General features: G+C 52.6%; 1 protein-coding gene across 1 annotated transcript in view; it reads right to left on the minus strand.

Annotated features, from left to right (window-relative positions):
• The window catches only part of LOC129405004 (piezo-type mechanosensitive ion channel component 1-like), a 40,968-nt gene that overhangs the window by 11,745 nt on the left and 6,463 nt on the right, over nucleotides 1–22,760 (minus strand). Inside the window, exons 7-17 of the mRNA XM_055139958.1 lie at nucleotides 22,085–22,343; nucleotides 20,536–20,769; nucleotides 19,769–19,985; nucleotides 19,466–19,610; nucleotides 18,958–19,105; nucleotides 18,334–18,548; nucleotides 17,919–18,077; nucleotides 17,186–17,333; nucleotides 16,907–17,095; nucleotides 16,674–16,766; nucleotides 16,298–16,467 (exon numbers count right to left, since the gene is read on the minus strand). Coding sequence (XP_054995933.1) covers nucleotides 16,298–16,467; nucleotides 16,674–16,766; nucleotides 16,907–17,095; nucleotides 17,186–17,333; nucleotides 17,919–18,077; nucleotides 18,334–18,548; nucleotides 18,958–19,105; nucleotides 19,466–19,610; nucleotides 19,769–19,985; nucleotides 20,536–20,769; nucleotides 22,085–22,343 — 1,977 coding nt within the window. The remainder of the gene's footprint in view (nucleotides 1–16,297; nucleotides 16,468–16,673; nucleotides 16,767–16,906; nucleotides 17,096–17,185; nucleotides 17,334–17,918; nucleotides 18,078–18,333; nucleotides 18,549–18,957; nucleotides 19,106–19,465; nucleotides 19,611–19,768; nucleotides 19,986–20,535; nucleotides 20,770–22,084; nucleotides 22,344–22,760) is intronic.

The raw sequence follows: 22,760 nt of genomic DNA on the forward strand, positions 1-22,760 counted from the left end.
GGCTCGAGCAAATCGAAGATCAACGGGACTACAAGTGATACAAGTGATACTAACAGCAAAAGAAGGCCAGTGCTGCGCTAGTTAAATAGAACTGAATTTAAGAGCAAGAAATATGCCTGGTTTAAAAAGAGCCACTTCACAATGGTGACGGGGCCAAGTCACCAATGCGACCCAATCAAGCTACAATTATACACTGAATAATACAACTTTGAAACACAGGAAGTGAGCCCTGACATATTTCAAGGGAGAAATAGACAAATCCAGAGTTAATTGCTATCCCCAACGGTTATTTCGAAATAACCTTTCTTTCTATGATAGGTAACATACATAGCAAGGAAAAAAAAGATATAAATTAGTTCAACAATAATATTCATTAACAACAGTAGAATACACATTATGTTCAGGGACATGAAAAACACTTGTCAAGATAGCTTATATTGAGGGCTGTAAAACAATTAATTATAAGAGATTGTAACTATACAAATAATATTCTTTGACCACAATGGAATTAAATTAGAAATCCATGAAAAAAAGGAAATTGCATATGTTTGAAATTAAAGAGTGTACTTTTAAGTAATACATGAGTTAAGAGGAAATCACAATAGGAATGATAGAATCTTTGAACAGAATGAAATTGAAACCTAATTAGAACGACTGGGGTGTAGCTTGTGCTTGCTGGAAAATTTCAAGCCTTAGCTGCTTCTATTAGAGAAGTGAAAACAAACAGATGGTCCCCAAACCCCCACCTTAACGGATGGAGAAAAAGGGGCCAGGGCGTGAGGGGGGTGGGCTCGGGCCTGCACACAGCCCACCCAGGTTAGATGCCAGCACCAGAGTCTCCCCGAGCACCGAGCCAGGAGTAGGCCCTGAGTACAGCTGAGCGCAGGCCCAACCGAGACCAAGCGAAAGGTAAATCAATCCAAAGTACAAGAACCAAAGGGTTAGAAAAATCAGTAAAAAAAAAAAAAGAAAGAAAAAGAAAAATCAGTAAAATTGGGTCCAAAGACAAACCAGAACTTAGTAAGAAGTGTGTAGCTACATTTGCTCTAACCTCCTGTTGTTAGTATACCTCTTCTGTTTCCGCCTGGTTACGGAGTGCGTGCGTGTGTGTGTGTGTGTGTGTGTGTGTGCGCACGCGCGCAAGGAAACCCTCAAGGTGTCTGGAACAAACACTGGAGAGGAATAGAAAGAGGAATGTCTGAAATTCAAACGGGTCCAGGAATAATTTGCAAAATATAATTTTGATCATAATGCATTGAATTAGAATGCAATTACAATTTGCAAAAAATAATTTGCAAAATAGTAATGCAGGAGGGCTCTTGCCCTGCACATGGCCAGCCTGGGTTCTATCCCTGGCTCCACACGGCGTCTCCTGAGCACCGCCAGGAGTGATCTCTGAGCACAGGGAAAGGAGGAAGCCCCAAGCGCGGGTGGGGGCGGCCCCAAGAGCAAACAAACAAAAATCAGTAAAAGCAAAAGCTTACGTCTTGAGAATATCAGTAATTATAGAGGCTTCTGGTCAAATGAACCAGGGGAATAGGCACAAATGACCAATATCAGAATTAGATTCCGTCATTAAAGTTCCCGGAGACGGTGAAAAGGGTATTGAGCAAACATTTCATCAATAAATTTAGCAATGAGATGAGATGGACAAACCAGAACTTCCTCAGTGAGAAGCGTGTGACCTTAATCGCCCTGATAACTACTCAAGAAATTGGATTGAACTCTGAAATCTCAGAAAGACAATAACAGGTCCGCACAGCGTGGCTGATGAATTCTACCCAACGCTTGGGGACGAAAGAATATCAAATCCACGGCAACGCCCCCGGGAAGCAGAAAAGGAGTGTGGTTCCAAACTCATTTCACGAAGGAGCATTCCTCTGAGAGGAAAGACGCATAAGCAATCGGGCGGCTGCACAGCAGCACCGGCCACGGTCCCCCGAGCTCTCGGGCAGCGAGTGACCCCTGAGCACTGCTGGGTGCGGCCCAACCGGCTCCCCACCCCCACTAAGAAAAAACCCAAATGAAAGAACAGAAAGCCGCAGAGCAATCTTCCCCATAAACAGATGCAAAATTACTCAAATTACTTGTAAATTGAATCAAATTATATATACATATTCATATATTTGTCTTCATATATACATATATGAGGAGAGAGAGATAATATCTCACCACAAAGTGAGATTTATTATATGAATTCAGGCAGACCTAATGTTATAAAATAAATCAATGTAATTTGTATCTACACACCATAGAAAAAAAGCATTGATCATCTCAAGTACAGGACAGGCCCATGACAAAATTCAATATCCATGTACAGTAAAGGCCCTCAGTAAGCAAGGAATAGGGGGGAAGCAACTCCAAAAATCTTCAGCTAAATAATTTATGGTAAATGATGGATGCTTTCTGAGATTAAGAGCAAGGCAACGAGAGCCAACCCCACCATTCCTGTTCACCATAGCACTGGAAGTCGTAGCTGCTGTAATAATTCAAGAAAAAGAAATTAAAGGCATATAGATGGGAAAGAATAAATGAAACTATCTCTCTTTGCAGATGACATGGCAGGCTACATATAAAATCCAAAGGCATCTATAAAAAGGACAAGCAAAAACAATTCTTCGACGCAATAAATTATTTCAGAAGTGTTGCAAGCAATCCCATTTGTATATACCAACACCATGTGGAAACCAAAATGAAAACACAATGTTGGGCTCGGGGCTTCCTGCCTGGACTCTGACCTAGAAATATGTTCACAGATGAACAGATTGAAAACTCCACAGGTCTTAGATCCACTAGAGAAATAAGGGCGCAGGCAAGGCTGGGATCCCAACTGGAAGGGATGAACAGGCAGACGGAACCACAACTTAGCAAAGGAGAAACCTAGAACTCACAGAAGCTCCAAACACAAACTGTTGTGAGAAGCCAGTATGGATGTAGGAAAAGCAGAACGATAAGTCACCAATTTAGGGATCCCTAATATGCAAACATTAAAAAAAAATGAAACCCCAAATGTTCAAGGGGCCTGATCAATCATCCAGGTCCTCTTCGACTCCCTCACACTTTTCTGGATATATATATATATATATATTTTTTTTCTTTTTGGGTCACACCCGGCGATACTCAGGGGTCACTCCTGGCTCTGCATCTCAGGAATTATTACTCTTGGCAGTGCTTGGGGGGATCATATGGGATGCTGGGACTCGAACCCGGGTCGGCCACGTGCAAGACAAACGCCCTACCCACTGTGCTATTGCTCCAGCTCCCCTTTTCTGGATATTATGTGTAGGAGGCTGTGCGGGTTTTAACAGTGAATATTGGAAACAATCTCCCTGTGCTCAGGGAAAGGTACTGTACTAGGGGCGGGCGGTGCAGATGGGGGTCTTCTCAGCTGGCCGTACTCAGGCTGACTCCTGGCTCTGCCCCTTGGGGAAGCTCGGGTCGAACCCTGACCAGCCACATGCAAGGCAAGGGCCCTAACCACCGTACTACCGCTCCGGCACCCCGCGCCCCGCAACTCTCTTCTGATCTCTCATGCGAGAGAAGAGAGACCCCGACAGCCACCATCACCTGAGGAGTAGAGGGGGACACGCCTGTGTGAGTCCCCAAAGCACGCTCCCGGCCAAAACCCATGAGCTCGATTTCTGCAAGTCAAACCTCGCCGGTGCAAAGGACACTGGCGAGACGGCAAAGAGGTCAAGTAAAGAGGAAAGACAGGCCAAGTGTGGACGGGATGGAGCACTGTCCGCCGAGCACTCCTGGTGACCCAGACACGGGGTTCTCATGGATGCCGGCAGGGAAGCGTGCTCTCACACCTCTAAGGAACATGGGAAGGACTTAAACACATGTCACGAAGTCGAAGGGAGTCAGAAACGGTTACGCCCATGTAAGAGGACACTGAGAGAGAGCAGAACTGTGAGGAGAATAGAAAGATCATTCTAAAACATTTCTGCTGGAAGTCTGCGAGCAGGAGGGGCCCTTGGGGAGACCACCGGGATTTTAGGCCCATGAGACTCTTCTGTGCTACTGTCACTTTGGCCGTGTCATAAACTGGCTGAAACGTACATGACACCCAAGACTGTAAGTCAACCCACTGTGGGCCAAGGTAAAAGGACCGAAGCCACATCCTCATGGGCCGTGACGCAGTGCAGCCCGCCCTTCCCGTCCAGGTAACGGTCGCGTCTGACGGTACGGGCGGTCCGAGGCAGAGACGGGGCGTGCAGTGGGTCCGCACTCCCTGGCACTCACTCAGGAAGACAGAAACATGCTTCACACAAACATCCATATGCAGATGTTCGTGGCAGCTTTATTTGTAAGAAGGGAGCCCCCAGATGGCCCTCACGCAGGGAATGGTAAACTGTGGCTGTCTGAGGCGGCGCAGGGGAGAAAGACGGCCGCACGCAGCGGGTTGGACGGGTGAGGAGCGGCTCGAGCAGAGTGGACTTCATCAAAGCGAAAAAAAGAGAGAAAAAAAGACAGCGTTGTTTTTCAAACAACCCGGGAGGAAGCGGGAAAGACAAACTATAGCGTGAGAGAAAGTATTTCCCGAACGCTGTTGACAGAGGACGTTTATCCACAATTTACAGAGACGTCTTAGAACTCTTCGACGAGAAGACAAACAACGAATTAAAAATGGCCCAGAGAGCTGGGGGGGGGGGGAGCGGATGTATAGACACCGCACCCCGGGCAATGGAGACTTCTTCAAAGGAGGAAGTTTATCTACACCCACCTAGGAATCGAGCTGAAGAATCTGAAATGCTGCTTTGAAACCGTATTCGTGCCCCCGTGTTCACAGCACCTTTCGTGGCAATCGTGGGAACATGAACTCAAGCTAAGTGCTCGTGACTGGACCACGGTTTTGAGGTCTGGGTTCTCAGTGGGTGCAGCTCAGCGGACAGAAGGGGTGAAGCCGAGCCTTCTGCGACTCGGTGGGCCGAGACTGAGGTGGCCAGGCTAAGTGGCCTCTGTTTGGCATGTACACGCAGTATCCGTAACCTGAGCAGGCCGAGGGGCAACCCCAGCCGACTGGAGGCTCCGGAAACGATGGTGGTTAGCAGGGCCAGAGTGGGGGTGGGGGGCGAGGGGTGCTCAGGGTGTCGGTCACAGCACAGCTGTGGCGATGGGTGTGCCAGCTCGTCTACACACAGGGCTCTGAGTGTGGAAGTGCTGCAGCCTTAGACAGGACTGGCACATGAAAAACTGTTGTTTTTTTTTTTTTTCTTTTTGGGTCACACCCAGCGATGCACAAGGGTCACTCCTGGCTCTGCACTCAGGAATTACCCCTGGCGGTGCTCAGGGGACCATATGGGATGCTGGGATTTGAACCCGGGTCGGCCGCGTGCAAGGCAAACGCCCTACCCACTGTGCTATCACTCCAACCCCTGTTTGTTTTTTTTTTTAATGAAAACTTTTGTTGTCTTTTGGGTTTGGGGCCACACTCGACGATGCTTAGGGGTCACTCCTGGCGGTGCTCAGGGGACCGTATGGGACACCCGGGATCAAAGCTCGTCAGCCCTGTGCCAGGCAAACGCCCTACCCACCGGGTGATCCCTCCAGCCCATTAAAAAATGTTTTAAATATAAATGGCTTGAAGATTTTAAGACATTTCACTAAAGAAGATACACAAAGGAAACAAACACATAAAAAGATATGCGAAATTATTTTTCAGTAGTTAATGCAAACTAAAACTACATTAAAAATAGTTCAAAGTGTTTAAATTGACCATAGAGTGTAAGAAAAATACAGAACAATTGCGCTCTTGTGAGTTCAGCTGATGAGAGCATAAAATGTTACGGTTACTTTGGAGAACAGTTTAATAATTTATTTACTGATATTTATATCACTTATTGATAATGAGGAGAGGCTGAAAACAACTCACTGCTTAACTCCATGTAAATGAAGAAATAAAATCTGGCACTTCTGTTGGGCTCAAGCAACCATTCGGCCATAAAAGGGAGCAAAACTGTGATACATAAAACGGTCTGGATGAACCTCAAAATCAGTGTCCTGAGTGAAAGCAGACAGTGCAGGGAGCATGTCATATAAATATATGTCTCAGATAGTACATTAACTGTAAATCCATATGAATTATATATTTATATGGATTACCTTTATGGAAATCTGTAGAAAACACAAACTAATCTATAGTGGGCACCAGAGCCAGCCAGTGGTTCTGCGGAGAGGGTGAAGGCAGGGGGGTGACACTGAGACATACGTCCACTTTTGTGGGTAATAGAGATACTCACTATCCTTCCTGGGGGACGGTTCAGGAAGGTCTGTGTGTGAGCTCTCACCAGCCTGCAGAGTTTAAAGGGTGCCGCTTACTACAGGCTTATAATACCTCCACAGATCTCTCTTAAAATCCCCAGGAGAAACGATCAAGAAAATTTTGAAGGAGAAAATACACAAATTACAGTGTCAGAAATGAAAAAAGGTATATTATCATGGATAAAAAATGATAATATTCCGAGACTATAGCAATCACTTCAACTACTTACATGAAGTGGACAAATCCCCTGGAAAATCCACTTACCGGAACTGCTGTCACTTGAAACGGTACTCTGAGATGTCCAGTCTCCTTTTGAAAGAGAGGTTTTGTTTCTCAACCCTACTCGCAGGGAAATTTCAGGCTGGAGTGCTTCTCATTACATGAGAACAATCAGAGCACCCAGGAAGAAAGAATTCACATTCTCTAGAAACTCAGAAAAGCGGGAAGAAGATGCCCGTCAAGTCGCCTCGGCCACCAATGGGACCCGACACCCAGACCTGACGGGGCCGTCACTAGTAAACTGAGATCAACATGTCCGCCGTCTGCTTGTCAGGTGCCCCACCCTCGAGCTTGGACTCTGCCGCGTGTCTGTGGTCAGGGTCACTCCAGAGGACTCGGGAGACGGCCCTGTGCTGGAGACCAAACCCACTGCCCACACCCCAGGCAAACGTTAATGGGTACAATCTCTCTAGCCCCGGCACCAACACTCTTTTTCTTTCTCTTCTGGGAGTCGGGCGGTGCCGGGGAGGTGGGCCACACCCGGCGATGCTCAGGGGCTAGTCCTGCTGAGTTCAGGAGGGACCCCAGGTAGCCTCTGGGGGCCGCATTGGCGCTGGGGAATTTTTTTTTCGTTTTGGGTCACACCCAGCAATGCACAGGGGTCACTCCTGGCTCATGCGCTCAGGAATCACCCCTGGCGGTGCTCAGGGGGCCATATGGGATGCTGGGATTTGAACCCAGGTCGGCCGCGTGCAATCTCTCCAGCCCCGGTGCTGGGGATTTTAACCGTGGTTGACGGAATGCGAGCGAGGGCCTGTATTACCTCTCGGTCTCCCTGAAACCGGCATTTCCAGCAAAAGACTCAAGAATCTCTACTGTCTAATAATGTAGAGTCCGACTGTACATCAAATAAGATCACACACTAAAAATAGGGGTTTTTCTAAGAAATGCAAGCACGACAAAGCGTTCGAATATCAGCCATTGTAATCCTGTTAGCAGAGAAAATGAGCAAGGCTGAATGATTATTTTAAAAGACACAAAAATGTGACTGTCAAAATTCAGGGTTTATTATGGCCAAAATTTTCAGCCATAAACACTGACAAGAAGAGAATTTCTTAAATCGATCTAGACATATCTAGAATTCCTACTGACCAGATTGCTGAAACACCGAGAGCCAATCAGTGTCCACTCTGGCCTTGCTAAGCAATGGGCAGACTTCGTGCTCTCAGCGTGGAAATAAAGCCAAAGGCCTGGGAGCACACCAGCCCACGCTCTCAGAGGGGCCACGTCTGCGCGTGTGAAAGACTTTAGAAAAGCACAGGAAAAAAGCCTTCAGGAGTGATGACAGTTAGACTACAGTCATGCATGCACGGAGTCCAGCCCCACACACGGCCGTGTGGAAGCCAGCTGCATGCCAGGAAGCCTCAGTTATCCAGACAGGCCCATGTTCTCTCATGACCTGAGAAGAAACGAGTCTGACACGCGAGTATGTGTTCTGCGTTCACACACACATGAGATCAGGTTTCCGTAGAGTGCCTCCCTCGTGAGTAAGCGTGTGGAGTGCAGTCTTACACCTCAGTGGGTGTCACACACACGCGTGTGTGTAAAACTCCGGAGTGAGGCCCAGCGTGTGAGGCTATGAACTGCCCGGGAACGCAGACGTACTGATAAGTCTACGGGTGTTTGCAGACAGACGTATGTTGCTCTCGGATTCAGCTGTAGGAGAATGTGTCGAGAAGGACTATGGACGTAAGCGTGGTTGTGGGACTCAGCTCTTCCTTGCTCGTTACTTCTCTCTGAGTGCAGCTGCGAGGACGAACGTGGCCTATGGCTGTAAATGCCCGTGTTCGAGTCGATTCCGCAAACAGGCGTGGATTCTAAGGGGCCCTGTGTAAGTCCGGCCCAGAGCCAGAAGGCTGACACAGCTGGGAAAGTGCTTGCCTTGCACGGGGTCCGCCCACGGAGCGCCCCCCCAGAAGTGATCCCCGAACACAGACCCAGGCGTATGCCGTCAGCACGGCTGGGCGTGGTCGGGGAAAGTAAACCCAGTCGGGCCTACACAGAGTCCATCTTCCCCATAACCACGTACAACCGCCAACGTCAAAGCCCAGAGCACGAGCCCGCACCCCCGTAATCTTCAGCCAGTTGAGCCTTTTCCCGGGCACGCCCGGCCCACACGCGCCGGCACAAACGTCACTTGTGATTACGGTGATTACGGTGAATTAGTTTTGCTGTAGAGATAAGGATGTTCTCTGCTTATGTGCGTGAAGTTCCGGGAACCCGCCCGGCTGACCCCGTGGAAAGCTCCCGTTGGCTGCCTGCACGAGGAGGAGGCAGCCCTGAGCTCACACGCGTGGCTGCCCGTGTGTGCGGCGTGCTGGTGGGGCCTCTGACGGGGAGTGGGGGGCCGTGAGTGTGCACTCCGGCCGGCCGTGCGTGCCGCCTGGGCTTGGGTGGTCCTCAGTGGGGTCCAGGGATGCGCTGGTGTGACCACACACTGGTGTGACCACACGCTGAGGTGAACGAGGAGTTCACCTCAACGCACACGCTCCGTGACACGGGCCTGGGGCGGGGAGGGGCAGCTGGAGCTAAGCAGCCAGCTGTGCCAAGGCGCACACGGTACGACTAACACGTGTGGGATACAGAGCCACAGCGGAGCGTGTGTCTGGGGTCACGCGGGGAAGGACGCCGTCCGCAGAACACGCAGGAAGGGTGTGCGGCCCGTGACGGGGAGCCCCGTGGCTGTCCGAGACTAAATATTTCCTGGCTGTGAATGCGGATTGTGGAGTCCATCTTTTAACTGAGTGAGAAGGAAGGATATGAGTGGCGATGGGCGGGCCTGGCCTGCATACGGCGGCCCCGGGTTCGATCCTTGGCGTGGCATATACGGTCCCCTGAGCACTGCAGGGATGGTTTCTAAGCACGAAGCCAGGACAAAGCCCTGAGCACTGCCAGGAGTCGTCCCAGAGCCAAAAAATAACAGTAATGATAATAAAAAAGGAAAAGGCAGCATGCAGGAAATTCAGTTCCACTCCGCACATTCTCTGAGATGAAAGGTGTATATAAAATTTACATGTGCAAGTGCATGAAGAGGCTTTGTGTTTGAAACAATTCCATTGTTTAAAAGATTGCTTAGTCTATTATACATGTGAGTGAAATTCACTTGAATATATTTTGCATTTCAATGATTACAATCTTTGAAAACATTTGTATAAATGAATGAACGGATTCTTATTACCATATTTCAATTTTATTTACACAAGTGGGTTAATATTCTCTGATGTGTGTGAAATTGAGTTTTGCCAATTTGCATATATTTGATGATTCTAAAAGTATAAACTTCTCTTGTTAAAAAAAAGATTATTTTTTGTGAATTTCCATTGTACAATTATACAAATGAGTACAAAATCTATTATTATATGGGTGTGTATTTCAATTATACTAATATTTATTCTAAAATTATATATTAAGTTCAGCTGTACAGATGAATACCAACTCTTTGATTAAATGTGCATGAAATTCATTTGTACTACTGGGTATATATTCTATGATTGTGTATGGAATTCAGCTTATATAAATGAGTCATTTTTGTGTGTGTGAATGAGAAATCTTATTGCCTGTGGCAGAGGATTATTGGCACTCTACCGGGTGGAGAGTAAACTGTAATAACTTAACCCTAGAACTGACACTCTTGGAAACACATTTGTACCTCAATAAATGAATAATTCACATATATAAATAAATGTGTCCTCATACTATGACTTTTCATTACATTCCTTTGTCCAAATTATTGTGATCATTTTCACAAAATGTAGTTTTTAGTGGAGGCAATCTATGTCTTTATGGATTTCGTTTCATGTTTGATGCACGTACACTCATGCAAATGGAATTCAATTATAGAAAGCAGTATACTTTTTGATATTAAGTTTGTGAAATCTATTTTCCAAGTGGCCTATGGCTTGGTAAGTCTGATTTTGTGTGTTAGTTTAGTTGAATAAGTGAGTGATTAACCCTAAATGACACGTCTAGGAACATTAGCTGTGCCTATATATGAAATTCATTTACAAATAAGTACATATTGTGTCACTACGTGTTTGTTAATTGGAGCTGTACAAATAGGTAGAAATCAGCATGATTATGTCTGTGTGACCTTCATTTGTGTGGTGGCTGTGTGCGATTGTTTGTGTAGGAAATTTAGTTGTGGAAACGGGACTTAGTCTAACTTAGGTGTGTATGAGATATAGCTGGTTTTTGCTGGGTTTTTGCGGGGAGACGTATCAAGCACAGTTCCGGGGGCCCAGAGAACCAGCCCGAGGCCACTGAGGGCCAGACAGTGGTGTGGAGGACCAGGACAGTGCCTCAGGACTACCCCCGGCACTCAGGGGTCCATGTGGCACCAGGCTTCAACTGCACATCTCTGAGCCTCGAGGGCATGTGCCCCTCCCCCTTGAGCCATGCCCAGGCCCCCGGGATAGCTGGACAAAGCAGTGTGTGTCAGAGGGTGAGTGTATATGAAGTTGCTGCTTTTCAGCCTTTTTAACACAGATCAACTGGCACTTTGGGTGAAAGCTGGGACATCCTGTACCAACAGGGCACATTCCGTGTTTGCATGCGCCGTTGTTTATTCTATAAACTAGTGCATTTGGTGGTGGGGCGGGGAGGCCCAAGGGCCTCTCCTGGCGATTCTCGGCCCCTGGGCCGGCAGTGCAGTGCACGGGCCTGTGTCTGTGGCTCTGCCAGGATTCCCTGAGCCCCCCTTCCCTGCCCCCGGTGGTGCCTGGGGACCTCCAGAGCCGTTCGCGGTGACGCTAGGGGACCGTGCGGTCCTAGGCTTGAAGCAGGGTCGGCTACATGCCAGGCGTGTGTTCATGCTGACCCATCTTTTCAGCTCCAGATGAGAGCGTTTGGAGACGATCATGCGTGGTGTGTCACCGTAAATGAATATGTCTACGTGACGCTTGTGAAGTTCAACTGTACACATGAGTAATTGCCACCATTACCTATGCAGACAATTCAGTTGCACCAGTAGTGCATATTCAGCTGTAGAAATTGTTATTCGTACACGGAGTGTGGATAGAGTGATTTTCTTTGGGGGTTTGTGGGCCAAGTCCACTGTTACTTGGGTGGTTAAGCAGAGCGGGTGCGGCTCAGTTGTGTAATGAGTGGATGTGTGTCCCCGTAATGCGTGTCTACGAGCACTTATGCAAAAATCAGTTTCACAAAGAGGAGTGCAGTGTCTGATTATCTTAGTATGAAATTCAGTTGTATGAATAAGTGCGTACCCTGTGATTTCATGTCTATGAAATGCAGTTCTGTGATTGAATGCATCTATGTATACCTATACGCAAAGTTCCTTTCGGCCTCTCTCATGCATAGTCAAGGAGGATTTGTGTGTGACATTCGGCTGTACAGATGAGCCTACAGTTAGCAATGCATGAAGCCCAGGTGTGCGGGTCTGAGCGTGGATGCATGACACTTCCATGACTCCACTGAACACACATTCTGGGGATCTGGAAGTGATTTCGGTCACACAAACAAGTCCATCACCACGATTAGCCCCCTGTGAGCCTCAGCTTCATAAACGAGTTCATAATCTTGATTTCATGTGTAGGAGGTTCAGTTCATAAGTGTATGGATAGCCTATGATTACATATGTATAGTGCATTTGTACAAATGACCTAATCACCACTGCATTTATACATTTCATTATTATAAATAGGTCCATATTCTTTGATTGCCTGTGTATGAAATTTAGTCATACAAATTAGTTCACATATGACTAGGTTTAAAATGAGTGCATTGTGTGTTATTACAAGTAGATGAAGTGGTTAGACTGTACAAATGAATAAAGAGGCTATGATTCCATGTGTATGGTGAAATTCAGCTATCGAAACTGGTAGATATTATATCATGTTATATGTCTGTGAATTTCACTTATACAAACAAGTGCATAACTTATTATTGCATGAGTTTGAGATTTAGTTGTAGAACACAGTGAAGGACCTAAAATAATAAGTATCTTTGGTATAGTTCTACAGTGAGTACATATTATATGACAAGTATGTCATTTTTGTACAAGAAAATGCCTAGTCTATAATTATGTGTGTATAAAATTCAATTTTTAATAAGCATTATGATTATATGTATGAAGTTCATGGTATAATGTGCATGTATGTTGCTGAATCACATAGAGATTGCATGTTCCTTTACGACATGGAATGAGATTCAGTTAATACATTAGCAAATATTCTAACATGTTTGAATTTCCACTCAAATGTAGAAGTTTTCATGGTATGATAATGTAAAAGTCAAATTACTAATGAATGTGTAGTTTATGCATGCTTGTATCTAGAATTTAGTATTATAAATGAGCACATTGCCCACGACATTTGTATGAAGTTCATTGTGCAAATCAGTGAAATATCCATGACTGTGTGTATATTCAAGTTATTTGTACAAATGAGTGAGCCGTGTGCAATTGTGTATTTATGAATTTGTATCACTATCACTATCACTATCATCCCGTTGATCGTTGATTTGCTCGAGCAGGCCCAGTAATGTCTCCATTCGTCCTAGCCCTGAGATTTAAGCAGCCTCTCTTTACTCGTCCTTCTCAACGGTGCCGCATTAGAGGCTCTTTCAGGGTCAGGAGAATGAGACCCAGCATGGTTACTGTATTTGGCATATGAATACGCCACGGTGAGCTTGCCAGGCTATCCTGATGAATTTGTATAAATGGATTTATTTTCTATAATTACTCATATATGAAACTCAGTTTTATAAATGTTGCATAGTCTATGAATAGGTGTGCTTGAAATTTAGTAGTAAAATCAGTGCTTATTTCTGGTTCCTTATTAAATAGTTCACTTGGACAAATGAGTGCATACTTTATGATTTCCTGTGCTTAAGACTAGTTTTACATGTGAATATCTATCTACCTATGATTTCCTGTACATAAAATTCGGTGACATTAACAAGTGCACGTTCTATGTTTGCCTACATGTGAAATACCTTAAAAATGAGTGGGTTGTGTTTGATTTTGTGATGATGAATTTCAGCTCTACAGTGAATAATCTGTGATTACCTTTATATGGACTTTTGTTGTACAAATGAACATAAGTCTATGCTGATATGGATAAGAAATCTAGTTGTACATGTACGAGTCTATGTTATAATCATATGTGTATGAGGTTCAGTCAGACAAATGAGTGTCTATCCTGGCTACCTGAATGCAAAATGTTCTGCAAATAAGACCATAGTTTATAATTATGTACATGTGCAGCTTAATTGTATGTATGAGTACAGCTCATCTTTCTTATAGAAGTTTGTCTTACAAATACGCACATATTCTATGGCACATGTGCAGAATTTCAGATGTTCAATTGATCACATAATCTTTGATCACACACATCAACGTTGATGTACACAGGAGTTCATATGCGTGTGCATACAGAACTCAGTATCTGTGATTGCTGGTGTATGAAGCTTGTTCCTATGAATGAGTGCGTATGTTATGATTTCATACATGTTGGGTTCGGTCTTACAAATAACCACATAGTCTCTACATGCATATGAAGTTTCTCCAAACGACTATGTAATACTTGATTTGAAGTTCAAAGGCAAAGGTGTGTGGCCTTACTAGTTTATTTTTTTGTTTGTTTGGGGGCCACACCCAAGGGTAGTCCGGCCTTACTCTGGGCTCAGTGCTCAAGGACCACTCACTTGTGGCAGTGCCTGGAGGACCATAAGGGTTGGCCACGTGCGAGGCCAGTGCAGTAACCAGGATCATCTCTCTGACCCCGTGTCTTCCTAGTTCGAGTTCAGCTCCCAAATCAGTGCTGAGTGTGTGTGTGTGTGTGTATGTGCCAGTGTGTAAGAACTCGAGGCTCTGTTTTACAAATGTGTGCACAGGCTGGGAACTGCATTTCTAGGAACGAGGGACTGGTCTAGGGTTACATGTACATTAAGTCACAAGGGCTCTTGGGTATGCGGTCACTGTACGAACAATCAGACGGCCAGTGACTGCCAACATTATAAAATTCACATGCAGTGAGTATTGATTTGTGGTGACAAAATTAAAACAGTACTGCAATATGTAAAAGTTGGCAGGGCGTGGCGACTCCCTGGGACACTGAGGATGTGTTCTCGTCATTGCAACGGTCGCTTCCCTCATTCAGAAACCACCAGATTGCATTTTTCCCTGCGAACGCTGGTCTAGAGCACAGAGAGTTAGAGCAGGTCTAACCTACAGGGAAGGTTTTGCCTCGATGAAAGCGTTGTCAGGCTGGAGCCAACCCTTCGCAGGCGGGGGCCAAGCGTGGGGTCCTGGCATTGAGACCCCCGAGATCCTCACCGTGTCTCCAACCCCCAGCCCGAGTTATCGAGACGGACATGCTATTGCTCAGCCTATAATTAACATCATCACGGCCTCACGGACCCCCTGGTATTCCAGATTCATATCTGGAACATTGGTCCTAAAACAAATTAGATCATCAAGCGAAACGATAAACAAGTCTCAACATAATGCCAACTTATTTCTGCAACAAATAATAATTTTCTCTTAGAACGTGCATTTTTGAAGCTTGTTCCTCATAACCATATAATTACAAATGAAAGACCAAATGCCTCACAAAACACAACACCAACACTGTGTCTGACAGCAGACAACCCTAATCCGTGCTCCGAAAACAAGCCACCGGCGGGGGCTCCTGCGGGCCGGTCACCTGCCGCCCCTGCCTCTGAACACGGCTGCGGCCCTCAGCAGACAGAAGGTCACTAAGCTCCGACGCGCACAGACACTCCTCTCCGCACTGCACATCACACTACGAAATTTAAAGCAAAAAGGCCCCACTGACAATGCAACCACGGGGACAGACTGGCAGATACGGAGCAGATTCAAAGTAGAATTGTTTTGGGAAAGAGAGAAGAGAAAGGGAACAAAGAAGGAAAGAAGGGAGGGAGGGAAGGAAGGAAGGAGGGAAGGAAGGAGGGAGGGAAGGAAGGAAGGAAGGAAGGAAGGAAGGAAGGAAGGAAGGAAGGAAGGAAGGAAGGAAGGAGGGAGGGAGGGAGGGAGGGAGGGAGGAAGGAAGGAAGGAGGGAGGGAGGGAGGGAGGGAGGGAGGGAGGGAGGGAGGGAGGGAGTAAGGAAGGAAGGAAGGAAGGAAGGAAGGAAGGAGGGAGGGAAGGAAGGAAGAAGGAAGAAAGGAAGGAGGAAGGAAGGAGGGAAGGAAGGAGGGAGGAAGGAAGGAAGGAAGGAAGGAAGGAAGGAAGGAAGGAAGGAAGGAAGGAAGGAAGGAGGGAAGGAAGGAGGGAAGAAGGAAGGATGGAAGGAAGGAAGGAGGGAAGGAAGGGAGGAAGGAAGGGGAAGGAAGGAAGGAAGGAAGGAGGAAAGAAGGAAGGAAGGAAGAAAGGAAGGAAGGGAGGAAGGAAGAAAGAAGGAAAGAAGGAAGGAAGGAAAGACGGAAGGAAGGAAGGAAGGAAGGAAGGAAGGAAGGAGGAAAGAAGGAAAGAAGGAAGGAAGGAAGGAAGGAAGGAAGGAAGGAAGGAAGGAAGGAAGGAAGGAAGGAAGGAAGGAAGGAAGGAAGGAAGAAGGGGGAGGGCGGGCAGGTGGGCGGGGTGAGGGATGCCTACATGGTCCTCCTCTGAGGTCAGCCATCACTATCACTTCTTTGGGTGTTTCAGTCCGTGTCGCGGGGCCCGGGGCTTATGCTCGGTGCTGGGCCCCAGGCCCTCACCCGCTTGCTTTCGGGTGGGCGGCATCCCCGAGACCTGGGTTCAGCCTTCCCGGCGCCATGGGCAGCCCCGCCCCGCTCACCTCTTCACGGTCCAGGAGGTGGTGAAGTAGATGATGCTGGTGTTCGCCAGCTCCCTGATCATGGCGGCCCGGTTGGCCGGGCTGATGCTCCACAGCAGGCTGGCGTGGCTCTTGATCTTGACCAGGACGATGTCCTCCGGCTTGTAGTTGGCCAGGAACTGCATGGCTGACTGCGCGAGGCGGGACGGCCGGGGTCAGGACAGGCGCCCCTCCAGCCTCCCGGCCCGTACCTGCCCTGAAGGGCGGCGTCCCGGGGGCCCTCTGGAGCCTTGGCCGGGCCCAGTGGCTGCAGCTGGGGAGAGGCCCAGGGCGGAGGGCTCGCTCACGGCGCAGCGCGTACGACAGGGGCCGGGGTCCGGGCCGGGGGCTCGCTCACCGAGTGCAGCGCGTACTGCTGGGTGAGCTGGTCGTAGGCGGCTTCGGAGAAGGGAATGAGGTTCTGCTGCTGGGAGGTCATGGTGAACAGGGTCTGGGGGGACGAGGCGCGGTCAGCGCAGAGCCCCGAGGGGGCCGAGGGACCCAGCCACGCCAGGCAGCCCCCAGCGGGCCAGCCACAGAGCCCAGGGGAGGCGGGCGGGGAAGCCGGCGGGCCGCCGTCACTCCAGCCACCTCATAGCCGTTGATGGCGATCTTGATGGACACCTCCAGGGGCTGGTTGGTGACGCCGCCCACAGTCTTCAGCAGGGACATGAAGACCAGGGGGAACCACATGAGGAACACCAGGGCGAAGGTGATCACGCCCCCCACTCCGTACTTCACCACCTTCTTCTTCTTCCGGCCTGGGGGCTGCGGGTATTTCTGCAGGGCGGGGCGAGGTGGGGTGGGCGGGTCAGGGCCCCGCTGGGGAGGGAAGCCCACCCTGCCCCGCCCAGCCCCTGGGGCGCCCACCTTCTCCGACTCCTGCCAGCACTTCATGATGAAGATGTTGGCATAAATGTCCTCCAGGCAGATCCAGTTGGACAGGCTCAGGGCGGTGTCCGTCCACATCCAGCCGATGACCGCCCTCAGCTCCAGCAGGAAGGGGATGAAGCGGAAACTGCGGGGGGGGGGGGTGGACCCTGGTCCCAGGACACTGGGCACAGCCCTGCCCTGCAGTGCCCGTTCCCCCGCTTGCCCGCTGGCCACACGGGTGTCCTTGGCCGCTGTCCCTCTGACCTATGGCCTGGCCCCCCCACCCCACTCCCAGGCCAGCCTGCACCCCCCGGAACTGGGCCTGGTGACCAGGGGAACAGGTGCGGCAGGAAGACCCCGACCGTAAGCCACACGCAGGGCCCAGGCGAGCCAGTGGTCAGGACACTATGGGGACGGGGGTCACTGGACACTGTGGGGACGGGGGTCACTGGCCGGGGAGGGAGGAGAAGCAGCCGGACACGGCCAGGGCAGAGGCTGTGCGGGCTCCAGGACAGGGAAGGACGGACCCGAGGGGGCGACAGTTGCGGTATGGAGTGAATCTCCCCCCCACCCCGCCCCAAGAGGGAGCCGGGGGCCCTGCCCCCCCAGGCTGGAGGGAGGAAGGCGGCGGGGGAGGGGGAGGGTCGGGGCGGAGGAAGGGAACCGAGGAGAGCCCGGAGTGTGTAGGGAGGGAAGGACGGGGAGGGCGCCATGCCGGGGGCCCCCTCACCCCTTGAACAGCATGAGGTTGACGAGGTTGAAGCCCTTGGTGAGGAAGTTGCCCAGGATGCGTGTGGGGTAGCCGCACTTGATCTGGTAGGCCGAGAGGGCGAAGTAGACGCACTTCACCAGGTACCACACCTGCGCCACCCAGTTCAGGCTGAACCTCCTGCAAGGCCCGGGGGGGGGGGGGGGCGTGGGCGGGGGCTCGCTGCCGCGGGCAGGGGAGGCTGGGGGTGGGGAGGAGGGTGTGCAGGGGCGCCGAGGGGGCACCTGGACCTCCTTTGCTTCCCAGAGAAAGACGCGTCTGAGCTGCCCCCCTCTCCCCAGGGTGCGTCCAGGGCTGCGGTGGCTCCCGGCCATCCCCTGGGCCTTTCCTGGAAGCCAGGGAGTGCGGTGCGGGGGTCCCTCTGGGGGGCGGGTACCTCTCGGTGACGCCCGGCAGGATGAAGAAGACCCAGAAGTGGGTGCCCACGACGAGGATGACCTGGAACAGGCACTTGCCGAACAGGGTCTTCTGCAGGTAGAGGGCGCGGTCCACCACCATCGTGCCGAACTGGATGAGCACCATGGCCAGGAAGGCCTCGGGGACCTTCTCCTCCGACAGCGACTCCGCCAGGTCCTCCGCCGACATCTTTTTCTACGGGGCCAGAAGGGAGGGGGATGTGCCCTGGGCACCCCCGGCCTCTGGGCCCCGCCCCCAGCCCTCTCACCGGCCCCCCAGCGCCCCTCAGGCCCCTCCCCCTCCTGCCTCGGACGGGCCCCTGGCACCGTGTCCTAGCACCTCCCACCCCAGAAATGCTGCCCAGCCCAGCGCCCCGAGACCCTGGGCGACCCCCCACCCCGCTCTGGCCGGCGGCTCCAGGCCCGTGTGTGCTCTGCCAAGGCATGCACTATCTGTCCCGGACACGGCTGGCCACACGGCCCCTGCTCCGGGGCGCCCTGAGTTTGGGGGGCCCAGGCCTCGGTGGGCCCTCGTGGGATGGGGGGTCCTGGAGAGAGAGACGATGCCCTCCCCCGTGGTCCCTCCCCGGGGGCGGCCGCCTTACCCCGAAGGCCTCGTAGCCCAGCAGGACGATGGCGAAGTTGAGCGCCTCCACCAGGAACGTGATGGCGTAGACGTCGCAGCGGGAGCTGGCCAGCGGGTGCGTGAGGTTGAAGAAGAACTGGCGGATGGGGCGGTACACCTGCAGGGCCCTGCGGATGGACAGACGGACAGATGCGGGGTTGGACCCGCATGGCAGGACAGGGACCCGGAGCCACGACCCGCCGGCTTGCCTAGGAGGCTCCTGGCCACCCCAGCCCACCCCCCTCCCCGCTCCACCCAGAGGCCAACAGGCGGCCGCTCGGCAGGGGACCCCTTCCCGCACGGAGCCCCTGGCCAGGGGAGGGGTGCAGGGTCTGAGGGGACGAGGGAGAGGCAGGGGTGAGAGGCTGTGGGGGCCTTCCCCGTTGGAGGATGGGGGGAAGGAGCAGTACCAGGAAGACGGGCTGCCCAGGAAGGGGGGGTCGAGGCGGGGCTGGGGCCAAGGCTGGGGCGGAGCAAGGGGCTGTCACCTCCGCGTGAGCATCTTCCTGATGATGATCAGCAGCTTCTTCAGCATCTTCCGGCTGAGCTTCTGGCGCAGGGGAAACTTTCGGAGCCGCTGGCACAGGCTTCTGGGCTTCTGGCCCGGGGCAGGCCCTGGGGCCACTGGGGCCACTGGGGACAGCGGGGACAGTGCACAAAGCAGCCCCCGCCCCGCTCCAGAGGGGCCGGCCAGCACTTGCCCCGGGTCCCCGCGCCCGTGGGGTGGCGGGACCCTGTGCGCCCGCCCTCCCTGCCCGGCCCGGCCCCCCTGCACACTCACGGGTGCCTACCTTTGCTCGCCGCTGCTTGCTGTCCCTTCCGCCTCCAGAAGGCCCAGCGGGGGGCAGCGGGGGGCAGCCCCTGGGAGGCGGGGCCCAGCAGCGCCTGCCGCGAGAGGGGGTCCCCCTCGGGCGTCCCCTTGCCGGCTCTCCTGCCCAGCCGCCGACTCTTCTTCTTAGCCTTGCCGGAAGCCTTGCCCGGCGGCTTCTGGTCCCACAGCCCCAGGCCCTGGACGGGAGGCGGAGGGGGTGGGTGGGAGACGGCCAGCACCGGGCGCTGCCCTGGGCAGGGGGCTGTGGGCAGAGCCAGGCGCCTCCTCCCCGGGCCCTCCCAGAGTAGGGCCTGCGCCTTCATGGTAGGGAGGGGTGTGAGGTAGGCGGGACACACGGTGGGGGGTACACACTGTGTGGGGTACACGGGGTGCAGGGTACATGCGGTCTGGGCACACATGCGTGTGGGGTCCATGGGGCATGTGATGTGGGTGCACGCGTGCGGGGTCTGTGGGGCATGTGGTGCAGTGCACGTGTGTGGGGTCCGTGGGGCACATGGTCGGTGCACGCATGTGGGGTCTGTGGGGTGCGTGGTTGTGCATGCGTGCGGGGTCCATGGGGCGTGGTCATGCACGCGTGTTGGGTCCGTGGGGCCCGTGGTCGTGCACGTGTGCGGGGTCCGTGGGGCGTGGTCGTGCACGCATGCGGGCTCCGTGGGGCGCGTGGCCGTGCACGCATGCGGGCTCCGTGGGGCGCGTGGTCGTGCACGCGTGTGGGCCGGGCCGCACCTTCATGGTGGCGCGGTGGAAGAAGAGCACGAGCAGCTGCAGCAGGTCGCAGAGCGCGTAGCCGTCCTTCTTCTCGATGCCCACGATGTTGGGCAGGGAGTAGGGCTTCTCCCGGCTGATGCCCGCGTACCGCTTGGTGGTCCAGGGCAGGAAGCCAAACTGCGACAGGTACTTGACCAAGACCGTGACCTGGGCAGAGAGAAGGGGCCGTGCCACGCCCAGGCTCTGCGGGGCCTGCGGGGCGGGAGCTGGGAGTGAGGACTCCCTCCGGCCTGCTGCCTCCCCTGCGGGCCCCAACACACACACATACACACACACATACACGCATACACATATACACGCATATACACATACACGCATACACATACACATATACACTCATACACACATACATATACATACACACATACACATGTACACGCATACATACACACATACACATGCACACATACATACATATATGCATACATACACACATACACCCATTGATACACACATGTACACATACACACAGACACACACACATAGATACACATATACATATACACATACACATATAACACACATTGATACACACATACACACATGTACACACATAGATACACACATGCACACAAATACACATACACACAGACACACATACACACATACGTGCATACACATACACGCAAACACAATGCACACATATACACATATGCACACATACACATACACACATGTACACACATAGATACACATACACACATGCATACACATACAGATACACATACGTGCGTACACACATACACATGCACATACATATACACATGCACACATACACACATGCGTGCGCGTACACACACGGCCAACGTGAAGGTGTCCCACACCCGTTCTCTTTCTAGGCTGAACATGCTGTGACACGCTCTCCTGGTCGAGGACGTTCTCGTCCTGCTAATGCGTCGGGCTGGCAGGGGCAGTCATGCGGGGACGGTCGCCCCAAACACTCCAGGGCCCGTGCCAGGAGTGGGTGCTGGGCTCCGGGTGCTGCTGCCGTCTGAGCCAGCGCCGCGCTCTGGTGGCCGGGGATGGGGCAAGTGCCCATGCTCCGAGGGACGGCCTGAGTCCAGTGGGCAGCGTGCTGGGCCCTGGCCACCAGAGCCCGGTCAGGCCTCACGGCCCCTCTGCACTCAGCCCCTGCACCCCCGAAGGGCCGCCCAGCCCGGGCCACTCCCCCTCACAGGCACTCGTGGAGGAGGGGCGCCCGCGGGGCCCCAGCATCCCTTGCTCCACCCGGGGCTCAGCGCGGAGCCGGGGCAGCCATGAGCCCGTCGGGGTCATGGCGTCAACTTAAACGTTTAAGTGAAGGGAAGGAGGAAGCGCGTCGCCACGGGGCGAGAGTGAGCCTCGCGTGAGCAGCCGTGCCGCCTGCGGGAGCTGCCGGGCCTTAGGGGGTGGGGGCGGGGGTCCGGGCCCGTCCGGGGCTCCCAGCTGCCCTCTCGAGTGGGCCTAGCAAGGCCCTCCCGCCACTGGCACTGCTGCTGAGCGCTGCCCACCTGCCCGTCCCACCTACCTCCGTGTAGTAGACGGCCAGCATCCAGAACCTTCTGGAAGGCCTGGGGTTGGAGAGCATGGCCCAGAGGAAGGACAGGATGGGGAGCACCATGGAGAGGATGGAGGCGGAGAGCGTGTGGTTCAGGATGATGACGAAGTAGCACAGCAGCTCCGTCCGGGACTCCAGGAACTGGTACAGCGCCATGGCCAGGCGGATGAGGCGCGGCAGGCGCCGGAAGAACCGGTCCGAGTGCTCCAGCTCCAGGTCCCGCTCGGGCCTGGGAGGCAGGGCCGCAGGGTCAGGGGAGCCCCGGCCGGCCGGCTCTCGCTCCCGCCCAGAGCCCCTCGGTGCCCCCCGGAGACCCCTAGCCTCGTGGAAAGCTCTGTGGGCCGTGCAGGTGGCCCCTCACCCGCGGTGCCCGGCTGAGCCAAGACTGACCAAAGAGCCACTTGCTTCACCCCTGAGAGAGTCGGGCGGGACTGACCGTCCGCCCAGCTCAATGGGGAGCGGCGGGGGGGGGGGCGGAGGGGGCAGAGCGATGGTGCAGCGGGGAGGGCATTTGCCCTGCATGCGGCTGACCCGGGTTCGATCCCCGGCATCCCATAGGGTCCCCCGAGAACTGCCAGGAGTGATTCTGAATGCAGAGTCAGGAGTGACCCCTGAGCATTGCCGGGTGTGACCCGAAAGGGAAAAC

The sequence above is a fragment of the Sorex araneus genome, chromosome 5 (assembly GCF_027595985.1).
Source record: "Sorex araneus isolate mSorAra2 chromosome 5, mSorAra2.pri, whole genome shotgun sequence".
Taxonomy (NCBI): Eukaryota; Metazoa; Chordata; class Mammalia; order Eulipotyphla; family Soricidae; genus Sorex; species Sorex araneus.